Source organism: Megalobrama amblycephala, linkage group LG14 (assembly GCF_018812025.1).
Source record: "Megalobrama amblycephala isolate DHTTF-2021 linkage group LG14, ASM1881202v1, whole genome shotgun sequence".
In the NCBI taxonomy this organism is placed as follows: domain Eukaryota; kingdom Metazoa; phylum Chordata; class Actinopteri; order Cypriniformes; family Xenocyprididae; genus Megalobrama; species Megalobrama amblycephala.
Window position 1 is genome coordinate 21379660 of NC_063057.1, and position 12049 is coordinate 21391708.

The 12049-nt window shown below is 37.3% G+C and overlaps 1 protein-coding gene across 3 annotated transcripts; it reads left to right on the top strand.

The window, feature by feature from the left end:
- Positions 1 to 1058: 1058 nt before the first annotated feature.
- LOC125246014 (oocyte zinc finger protein XlCOF6-like) lies at positions 1059 to 10900 on the top strand. 3 transcript variants are annotated; one of them, XM_048156859.1, is made up of 3 exons: positions 1059 to 1340; positions 7009 to 7676; positions 7848 to 10900. In XM_048156859.1, exons 1-3 carry the CDS (start codon positions 1256 to 1258, stop codon positions 9153 to 9155), a joined length of 2061 nt encoding a protein of 686 aa, XP_048012816.1. In that variant the 5' UTR covers positions 1059 to 1255; the 3' UTR covers positions 9156 to 10900. The 3 variants fall into 3 exon arrangements, with proteins under 3 accessions (XP_048012816.1, XP_048012815.1, XP_048012814.1); XM_048156858.1 differs by having other exon boundaries at positions 1060 to 1340; positions 7009 to 7760; XM_048156857.1 differs by having other exon boundaries at positions 1061 to 1340; positions 7009 to 10900.
- Positions 10901 to 12049: the final 1149 nt, after the last annotated feature.

Sequence of the window (12049 nt, forward strand, 5' to 3'; positions counted from 1 at the left end):
GGATGCCGTGCTCCAGGGGCAGCATTCGATTAATCCGATTAAATAGTTGCTGCTTCCTCCATGCAGAAAGAGGCAAAGCTCTACTGAGCTCACTGACCTTCTGCGTGAGCAGGCAGAGAGAGATGAGGAAAGAGAGAGGCAGGCAGCCGCTAAGAGGAAGAAAGAGAGAGGGCAGCGATGGACAGGGCAGAGCGCTACCTTGCTCTGTTTGAGAAACTTGTTAATAAACTGTAATAAAATTTAGTTGAGATGACTATGATGGATTTAATCATTTATTCATTATTATATTGAATTATTTACAATTGCATGGATTAATGTGACCCATCCTGTTATCCTACACTACATAAAACATGAATAACTGCCAGCCACTAATTAATAAGACGTTTTTAAATGTGTGTGTGAACATACCTGAGATTACAGCTGAATACATTAGGATTACATACTACACACACACACACTCAGAAGGAAGAAGATTTAATTATATTGTAAAGTGTATTATTTAGTGAAGGACTGTCAGCATGACCTCGATGACATGATGCACAGATGTTGGCATTGCAAACACGTCTGCCGTCACCCGGTAAGACGCCCCACATGAAGGACTGGAATCTCATGGCTCCAGCCGAGATGCTTTCTCCTCGTCGTTGCCCTGCTGAATCTCGGTGAAGGTCTTCTTCAGAAAAACACACTCGTTAGACTGCCACTGGACTGTTCAGCAGAAGTGTAATTAGGAATGTGTGTTTTTACTGTAAATACAATCATCATGTTTAATGTATGACCACAATTTATTATGTTCAAATTTAATTTTACACTTTTAATACATTGTTTTCTATCATCATAATTTAATAATTGAATGAGTAACATTTACAATAAAAATATTAAATGTTTTGTTTACTTTCGATATGTTGACAAAATATTTAAATATTAACTTAAAATCACAGGTGGACTTTAAGAATAAATAATTTAGGCCAAGGGGGTTCTGTTTACAAAAAAACAACCTGAATCCCTGCTTTACAATTAAAGATTAAAAATTAAGCGTTGTGTGTCCTCGTGTCCTTCCAAATTCGTTCTTTTCAAGTCCTTTCTCTGCGTTCCTGGAATTGAGAAACACAATGCAGTGTGTGAACAGGACTTTTATTTTGGAGTGACGCCATGACGTCATAAGACTGCGCCGTGCTGCTGCATCTGTTGTGATTCTGCTGAAGAGAGTAAAAATCGATAGAAACGGTTAACTCTGTTAATTATTCTCTTATTAATTATGGCGTTTATTAAAGAGGAGTCTGAAGACATGAAGATTGAAGAAACATTCAGTGTGAAACATGAAGATATTGAGGAACAAACAGGTTGGTTTTATTCTCACAGCTGAACTCAGTCATTTGATCATTATTAAAATGTCCAGCTCTACAGAAATAGACAATATTACAGAAGTATAATCTTACAGAGAATATTACAGAAGTAGCCAAAACAAATTATTATTTTCTGCAACATTAAACCCAATATCTTCTTCTGAATAGATAATAATGGAAATTATTTTTTTCTGTTAATGCTGAAAAGTGCTGTACTAACATTTAAACATACCTGAACATAATTACTATTTAAAATATTTTGTACATAATCCGTATATCAATAACCATTTAACCAGAAAAGATTTTTGAACAGGATTTCAAACCACATATGGATGTAGTTCAAAAATATTTGTAAAAATTGCATTTCATGTTATTTATTTACTTGAAGCTGGCTTCTGCTGATGAAACTGCAAACTATTCTTCAGTAAAATTTTCTTCAATTCACTATTGTTTTTAAACTCTGACTCTGGGTCTATATTCAACATATCTGGACTTTAACTGTAAAATTCCCCTACAGTATGAATAGCTGATACAGTACGTCAAAATAAACACAGCATCTGATTCTACCTTCATGTGATCTTTTTATTAAGACTTTAATGTTGATTGCGTTAGTTGCATGTACTTGATCAAAGCTTTTATCGTTTGTTTCTGCTTCTCCTTCGTCTGATCTTGATTCGTAGTTTTTGTACTGATTCAGATGAGTAATAGAACCCCCACCATATGTGATGTTTTATAACAAATTTCGGGAGGAACAGGTTCAGATAATTAAACTAATTAGTTCAGGTGGAGAGCATTCAGTTAATCAACACAAACCAGGGCTGTGAACAGAAATTTTAAGGGGCAGCGGCCCAAAACAAAAAAGTGGGCACTAAAGGGATGGTGCTTGTTAAAACAAATTATTCATTTGTTACAAATATACAATTAAAAGAGAAGACTGCACCTTCACTCTGACTCTTTTTATTTGACTCTTAATCCTGGAATACACTGCCCGATTTAACCTGTTAATTGTCACCCCCACTTTTTTTATAGACATGAAAATGCACTATCCGAATTTAAATGGTTGTAATTCAAGAATACTTTGGAAGATAGACATAAGGTAGACATAAGGAAGATTTTTGAAAAGTTGTGTTCCAAATTTCAGGTTGATATCTCAAAAAAAAGAGCTTTCAGTAAGATTTTGTTTTGGCGCAGTACCACACTTTTCCACTAGATGACACCCAAGCTCCATTACTGACCATATAAAGGCGCCTCCATTTCCATATATGGTTTGAGTGATCTGAACCATATATTATCATTATTTTCATACAATTTATGAGACATATCTCGAGAGAAGCCAGGTTATCCTGGTATATTTTCTGTTGATATGAAAAATTGTGTAGATTTATCAATATAGCGAGTCTATTACGATGTTATGATGAACTATAAGCCTTTCTCCGCTGACGTTCACTGAGTGTTCAAAGCGTTTGTAAGGACACTGATTGTTAGAAGGCAGCTGTCTGAGATGAAGAACAGGAACGGTGTGTGTAACATTAGCAACACATTATTAACTGTTTGATAACGTAGTCAAGCAAAAGGCTAATTATATTAATTCATATTAATTAATGACAGAACTATCTCAAGCGCTGTGCCAAGTGTGCGAGCACATAGAGGCTCACGCCAAAGTAAAGTGACAGCTGACTTGAAGTAAAGCCAATAAAGTTCATGTTTTTGTCCTTCAAAATATTTGAATCCTATAAAACATAGCTAAAACAGTATTGCTCTGAGTGTGGACTCGCACGTCAAGTTCTGAGAGAGCTATTCAGTTCATTATAAATTCTGATTTTGGCCGCCTCTGGAATGGAACAAACCATAGATATTAGCCTACCTGATGAGTTCAAGTAAATACGCTGGAAATCCGCGCTCATTCAAGGATGTGGATTTATTTCATGTACGGAGAAGGCACAAACAACAAATTGCTCGTCAGTCGTCACTACAGCAACAGTAGCCTATACTCACCGAGCTGCCGTGAGCGAGTGGAGGCGGGGCTAATTTGCATATTCATTTATCCGTGTATATTAAATGAGGCTAGGGTGTAGAGTTACATTTGAGCTATTTTAAGGTATGAATTTTTTTTACTTGAATTTTTTTTAAATATGTCATTTTGATGATCAAAGATGAGTTTTAAGGGAAAAAATAATTTACTACAGGGGGACTTTAATGTTCCTGTGTCCACTGTGCACAGTATCATCAAGAGGTTTACAGCCCACGGCACTGTAGCTAACCTCCCTGGACATGGACGGAAGAGCAAAATTAGTGGACAATTACAATGAAGGATTGTTGACCACTGCTGACACAGGCATAAAAAAGTCTCCACCAGAGGTCATGGGTATTCCAGCAGGACAATGACCTGAAATTCACTTCAAAAAGCACTCAAAAATAGTTACAAACAACTTACACTACAATGTAATGTAGTGAGTGTACAGCTTGAATAACAGTGTAAATTTGCAATTTTCAAAATAACTCAACACATAGCCATTAATGTCTAAACCGCTGGCCACAAAAGTGAGTACACCTCCAAGTGAAAATGTCCAAATTGGGCCCAATTAGCCATTTTCTCTCCCCGGTGTCATGTGACTCGATAGTGTTACAAGGTCTCAGGTGTGAATGGAGAGCAGGTGTGTTTAATTTGTTGTTATCACTCTCACTCTCTCATACTGGTCACTGGAAGTTCAACATGGCACCTCATGGCAAAGAACCCTCTGAGGATCTGAAAAAAAGAGTTGTTGCTCTACATAAAGATGGCGTAGGCTATAAGAAGATTGCCAAGACCCTGAAACTGAGCTGCAGCACGATGACCAAGAAAGACCATACTGTAGGACCAAAATCAGCTCAAATTAAATAATTTAATTTATAGGGAATTATAAAGAGTCATTTAGTTTACAACCGAGCAACTGAATCGTCCAGCGTTCATCTGCTCGGACCGTAATAAGCTCTCGTAGCGGATGTGAATATCCAACTAATTAATAGCTCAGTATCAGGATCGACAGTTTATGACATTAAATTTTCGAACACAAAATACAAGACACTTTCTTTTAAAATCTACAAGAGACTTTACTAAATAACACAAACTAATCTAACACAAACACACACACACGCAAACATTCATACACGTTGTAGAAAGAAAGGAAATGAGAGAGAAAGAGTTTTAAGAGAAACTTTAAACTTGTCGACTTTAAATGTGAATCTCCTTGTCTGCGTCCTTAGCTTGGAGAGAAGGGTTTTTCTGAGTCAAAGATTTGTTGCAGGATCTTTTCAGGTCCGTACTGTGGTTAGGTAAAAACCAATCACATTTGAGTGTGCTGGCAAATGAAATTAAGTCTTTTGTCGTGGCTGGAGTTAAAGTTGAGGTGGCAAAAGTCGTTGGGTAAACTTTTCGGAAAACTTTAGAACACGAGACACTCAACGGAAAAGAAAGTTAAGTAAAAGAAACAAAATGTGAGTAAAGTTGGATGGCTTGAATGATGGCTTTTCTGTCCTTTGTCTTCAGCTCAGTCTGGTCTTGTCGTAGTCTTTTTTTTTTTTTTGTTGTTACTCGTTCTGTCTTGTGATTTGACTATTTAAACTTAGGTGTTTGTCCCACCTCTGTGAGGAGTTCTGACCAATCGGGTATCGTCTTGTATCAAAGGTGGCTTTTCTCCGCCTCAATCATAAACTGAACGTTTACCTCGGGCCGATGGAATTACCGGTCTTGGCAGAGAGTACCATTTAGACATGATTTCTATTAAATGGAATGTGATACATTTTACACAGATTTCATTCAAGCCATGATTTCAATGAAAAAAAAAAAGAGATTAAAATATATATCAAACAAGAAATACTTTTATTCAACCATTCAACAGTTATACAGTTTCATGAGTTGTGGGTGTTCTAAACCATAACTGGTTACATGTAGCATCAGGACACAGATGTGTATAATGACATAGGTATTACCAAAAGAGGTGATTTATGAGAACATTACTCCATGTCCCCACTTTTCAAAAGGCTTATAAATCATACAGAATGAGTTTTTGTGAGAAAGTAAAAGTGTGCAGTTTCCTGTGATGGTTAGGTTTAGGGGTATGGGTAGTGTTTGATAAGTCCGTTTCATATTGTTTGAAACAGTTTGATGCAGTTGTAGAAACAATCTCTGTGGGTTTTTCTGTAAAGTTAGGTCAGGCCTGCATCGTCTCCATGTCTCTTTTGATCTGTAGATCAAAGACTCTTTATATTCTGGAGACCATTTGGTTTATACAAATGGCTTAAAGGTTTGCCACCTTTCCTTCAGTCAGGAAACATTGGTGCCATAAAAATACCTAGCAGGGGGTTGTTATGTAGATGGACTGGAGCCGAAAATTAGATTCTCTGAGCTTTGGTTTCTGGAAGAAGAGAAGAGAAGCCTCTTCTAAAGATGATGCACAAGAATGCCCGCAAACAGTTTGCTGAAGACAAGCAGAATAAGGACATGAATTACTGGAACCATGTCCTGTGGTCTGATGAGACCAAGATAAACTTCAGATAGTGTCAAGCGTGTGTGGCAGCAACCAGTTGAGGAGTACAAAGACAATTGTGTCTTGCCTACAGTCAAGCATGGTGGTGGGAGGCATCTCCTGATATTGCTTAGTTAGATGCGTTCCTGGGTCAACATATTTTGTTGATTCTGGAACAACATTCAAGTCTGAAAATTTAGTCTTAACCCTATTCCTACCCCTAAACCTAACCCTACCCATAAGTTATCCCAAAAATCAGAGGGAAATGATAGATGAATAACACTGATGTAGAAGCACCAATTCATGATTTTAAGCCTAAACTTGACATAATCTGTAAACTTGTCCCTCAAATCTGATTGGTTGATTTGAATGTTGTTCCAGGATCAACAAAAATGTTGACCCAGGAACATGTTGAACTCAGGAATATCAGGTTATGCGTGGTGGGAGCATCATGGTCTGGGGCTGCATGAGTGCTGCTGGCACTGGGGAGCTACAGTTCATTGAGGGAACCATAAATGCAACATGTACTGTGAACTATAGTAAAATAATCAATATCTGCCAGTGTGGTAATAAAAATAATCTTAATGCAAATGGAAAGTGAGATTATTTGTATTATCTATCACTAAGTGCAAATTTACAGTTTCCCTGCCCACCAATGTCAAAATGTTCAATAACTTTCCATTTGGCTAGTTTTCACTTATGATATAACAGTGATAAGAATTCAACTTGCATTAACTTGGAAGTATGCAGACATCTTTTGTCGGGTTCTGTTGCCATGGTGAATCATAATACTGGAGCTCTATTGATAATGGCTTTTCATAGTCGTGGTTCACGCACTTAACTCTGAGTCAACCTACTCAGAGTCGACTGAACTAACTCAATTTAGCTGTTCTGAAACAGAAAATTGTTTCCCATTTCAGGGTCAGTCAACTCAGAGTTGGTTGAACCTCATTGTTGAAACGGGCACCAGAACTGCTTGAAAATTATAGTTCTACAGGTGTATTTGATTAGGGCTGAAACTTTACTCTGCAAGACGGTGGCCCTCCAGGACCAAAGCTGCCCATCCCTGATCCATATGATTGGTTAGGGTATAGATCATACATGTTGTTGGTTTTGATGTTTTAAATGTCTAAATTGTTTTATGTCTGATTTTACCCTAGACCTAACAGCACTGAAAGAGACAAGTCATAAACCTAATGAAAGGGAAGAAGAGAAAGAACATAATGATAAACATCACAATTTCATGACTGGGGAAAGATCTACACAGGCTAAAAAGACTTTCTCACAAAAAAGAGCTCAAAAGACAGGAACTAAAAGATATTTCACCCGCCAACAGTGTGGACAGAGTTTTACTGTAAAAGGAAACCTTAAAGACCACATGAGAACTCACACTGGAGAGAAACCCTTCACCTGCCGGCAATGTGGACAGAGTTTTAGTCAAAAAGGAAGCCTTATAGCCCACATGAGAATTCACACTGGAGAAAAGCCTTACACCTGCCAACAGTGTGGACAGAGTTTCAGTCAAAAAGGAAGCCTTATGGTCCACATGAGAATTCACACTGGAGAGAGCCCATTCGCCTGTCAAGAGTGTGGAAAGAGTTTCACTGTAAAAGGAAACCTTAAAGACCACATGAGAATTCACACTGGAGATAAACCTTTCACCTGCCAACAGTGCGGAAAGAGTTTTTGTCAAAAAGGTAGCCTTAAAGTCCACAGAAGAATTCACACTGGAGAAAAGCCTTACACCTGCCAACAGTGTGCACAGAGTTTCAGTGAGAAAGGAAACCTTAAAGTCCACATGAGAATTCACACTGGAGAAAAGCCTTACATCTGTACTCTGTGCGGGAACGGCTTCACACGGGAACAAAGCCTTAGGGAACACATGAATATTCACACTGGAGAGAAGCCTTACATCTGCCAACAATGTGGACAGAGTTTCAGTGGAAAAGGAAAACTTGAAATCCACATGAGAGTTCACACTCGAGAGAAGGCTTACTACACCTGCCAACAGTGTGGAAAGAGTTTCTATGAGAAAGGAAACCTTATAGCCCACATGAGAATTCACACTGGAGAAAAGCTGTGCACCTGCCAACAATGTGGAAAGAGTTTCAGTGGAAAAGGAAAACTTGAAATCCACATGAGAATTCACACTGGAGAAAAGCCTTACACCTGCCAACAATGTGGAAAGAGTTTCAGTCAAAAAGGAAGCCTTACAGTCCACATGAGAATTCATACTGGAGAGAGCCCATTCGCCTGTCAAGAGTGTGGACAGAGTTTCACTGTAAAAGGAAACCTTAAAGACCACATGAGAATTCACACTGGAGAGAAACCTTTCACCTGTCAGCAATGTGGGAAGAGTTTCAGTCAAAAAGGTAGCCTTAAAGTCCACATGAGAATTCACACTGGAGAAAAGCCTTACACCTGTCAACAGTGCAGACAGAGTTTCAGTGAGAAAGGAAACCTTATAGTCCATATGAGAATTCACACTGGAGAAAAGCCTTACACCTGTCAGCAGTGTGGACAGAGTTTCAGTGGAAAAGGTAAACTTGAAATCCACATGAGAGTTCACACTCAAAAGAAGGCTTATTACACCTGCCAACAGTGTGGAAAGAGTTTCACACATAAAGGAAGCCTTAAAGTCCACATGAGAATTCACACTGGAGAAAAGCCTTACACCTGCCAACAGTGTGGAAAGAATTTCACATATAAAGGAAGCCTTATAGTCCACATGAGAACTCACACTGGAGAGAGCCCATTCACCTGCCAACAGTGTGGACAGAGTTTCACTGTAAAAGGAAACCTTAAAGACCACATGAGAATTCACACCGGAGAGAAACCTTACTCCTGCCAGCACTGTGGAAAGAGTTTCAGTCAAAAAGGAAGGCTTAAAGTCCACATGAGAATTCACACTGGAGAAAAGCCTTACACCTGCCAACAGTGTGGACAGAGTTTCTGTGAGAAAGGAAACCTTATAGCCCACATGAGAATTCACACTGGAGAAAAGCCTTACACCTGTCAGCAGTGTGGACAGAGTTTCAGTCAAAAGGGAAGCCTTAAAGACCATATAACAACTCACACTGGAGAAAAGCCTTACACCTGCACTCTGTGTGGGAATGGCTTCACACGGGAACGGAGCCTTAGGGAACACATGAATATTCACACTGGAGAGAAACATTTTACATGTGATCAATGTGGAAAGAGTTTCAGATTTAGAGGTGACCTTAAGTGCCACATGAGGATTCACTTGAAAGAGAACTCTTTTAGAAGTCGTCACTGTGGAAATAGAAGAGGTGTAAAGAGTACCTGAAAACAATACTTAAGTAAAAGTACAGATACCTTACATCAAAAATGACTACATTACAAGTTAAAAGTCACCAATTCTAATACAACTTGAGTAAAAATCTTGGAGTATCTGATTTTAAAAGTACTTCAGTATTTTACTCATGTTGAATTTAGGCTCAAAGATGCACTAGTCCTCGGTACCTGAGAGACATGCCAGTAAAAATGAACAATTGATTTGATTGATGAGAAATCAATGTTTGTTTTCTAAAATCAAAATAAAACTGAACACCTCAATATTGCAATAAATCAACGCTGACACAACAGCCTCTCAAAAGTCTACAAACTCTCAAGTCTCAGTTAACCCTCTGGAGTCTGAGGCTGATTTAGGGTCCTGGTGTAGTTTTGACATGCCCTGACATTTGTGCTTTTTTCAGTTGCTTATAAACATATTAATTACAAAAGTCTAATTACACCATATTCAGCAGAAACTTGGCTACAATAATATGTGAGCAAATATATGTGAATAGTATCCTGAGCAACAAGTATGTACATGTTTATGTTTTTTGAGAGAATTACGTATATGCATGGTTTTTTGAAAAAAACTAAAAAAATAAGTCACTGAAATAAGGCCTCAAAATACACACTAAATGAGTTTTTGCTTTAAAATGATGTGGAAATCATCCTGTCTACTCGGACACCTAAAACATTGTATTGATTTAAAAAAGATATTTTTTGTTGACACAGGCCGTATGCGAAGAGGCATGAATCCTTATGAATAATGCTGTGATTCACACCTGAGGAAATTAAGACCCTGCCCCTAATGAGCCGCATAATGAGCCATTCAGTAAGGAATGTGACTGAGTGAACTAAGAAAGAATGCAATGACAAAAGAAATATATCTTTTTTTTGTTTGTTTAAAGTTTATTTACAATATAGTTAACATATAAAGTTATTTGAATATACCACATTTACTGCAGCAGTTGGTGCCTATATGATCAAACCACAACAGCCACATCCATTCATCTAAATTTAGATGAATTTCATGTCATAGAATGTCATAGGTCAATTTCAAATGATTGCAGGATATCATCCTAATCTGCCATGTCTATGTTTTTCTCAGACTACCTCTATGAAAATTCCAGCGCAAATTATATACTGTTATTTGCTCAAACTCCACAGTGCTAATCCAGTCTTAATGCGAATGTCTGTGATTGCTGATGTTGTATTATTCTAACAAATCTCTTCATGTGTTTTTTGACCTCCCTGAACTATCGTTTGTGCACCAGTCTTATGCTCCAAAAGCATGCTTTCATTTAATTTCAATATATTTTAATATCAGTCTCAGGTAATAGTAAGGTACATGTCTAAATTTTTCTGCTCACTTATGCAAGTTTATTTTAAATGGCCTTTTTTATAAAATCAAGTGAAATGTACTTAAATTATATCAAATATTTAATTTAAAGACATGGTGTACATGATGTTTGCAAACACAGCACATGACTTTCTATAACACCCATGTATTAGAAAACACTCTCCTCTGTCAAAATAAAACAAAGATTTAAGTCTTGTATGAATCAGAAAATGAAATCACAGGTGTTGGTAATAATAATTGTACCTCAAATGACATTTGAAAAGTAGTCCTGTCTAAATAGTGATATAATGTCATTGTTCAATTTCAAATGAGTGTGAAGTTATCATTTGCAGTTCAATATTTCTATAAATTTATCAAAAAATGGGTAAACACACACACAAACAGGTTTGTTTTTGTGAATCGTGGGAACATTCCATAGGTGTAATGGTTTTTATACTGTACAAACTTTATTTTTGTAGCAAATTAGCTCAAAATAAATATGAATAATTAATCATAACTAGTTATAATTAATTATTGATATTTGAATCAGTTAATAAAATTAACTTAATGTAATAAAATTAATATTACAATCAATTAACCTGTTGTCCAGTGAACACACAGTGTTAATCGTTTATTAATTCTAAAAAATGTTCATTTCCAAGTTAGGGGAAATAACAATCTTATTCTACTAAAAGCCTGTAGTCAGGACCGACATGAATAGGGACTCCAGTATATGAGCGAAAAACACGGACAACTTTACGTGTGACATGAACAAGACTTTATTAACTAGACTAAACACTTAGACTACTCTAACATTCACACACATACATGCATACAGTTTACCAAGAGAGAGAGAGAAAAGCAGAGTACAGTAAAGCAAGAAGTTACAGCATTGTTGGACATTCAGCAGATCAACAGCCTTGAGCAAACCATCAGTTTAGTTTTAACAGGCCCTTCTTTAAAAGGGGTAAGGATACTCAGTGTATCAAATAATGAGACTAAGTTTGATACTTGCATGTCTCTCCAAGTTGAATTAAAACTGTCCTGATGCTATTTGTGGAGGTTTCTGTTGAATCTTTGCTGATATTGTCTTGATGAAAGAGAACCAGTTGGATTCAGAGGATCTTTGGTGAATGGAAGGTCTAGGCCGAGGCCTGGCACAAGCTTGGGGTTCCTTAGAAGCTTCTAGCTTCTTAAAGCATCATCTTGACGTCAGCATTTGTCAATAAAAAAAAGAAGAGGAGGAAGAGCAGGAAGAGAGAGAAAGGGGTTTGATCTTGTGATCAGTGAATAAAAGGGGTGAAGATGTCACACCCTCTTGAGGTGTCTGAGCCAATAGGGAGTTTCCCTTTCAGAGGGAAGTTTTACGAGTCATGGTTCTGTAGCAAGATATTAGCATAAGACACTGGATTGGATAAATGAGAGAATAACCTTCTAGATTCTTATAATACTAACATGTCACAGAGTTAGTAACATGTAACATAAATTACCAAATAGGAAATGAAAGTTGGAGTCCGTAGATACCAAACATGCTGCCAATGTGATCTCAGTTAACTATACATTTGCAA

What these genes read in the sequence shown, in the direction of transcription:
- LOC125246014 (XM_048156857.1), top strand. Translation starts at nt 1,256, where the DNA reads ATGGCGTTTATTAAAGAGGAGTCTGAAGACATGAAGATTGAAGAAACA. An exon ending in AGATATTGAGGAACAAACAG is followed by an intron (nt 1,341 to 7,008) that starts GTTGGTTTTATT and finishes ATTTTACCCTAG; the next exon opens with ACCTAACAGCACTGAAAGAG.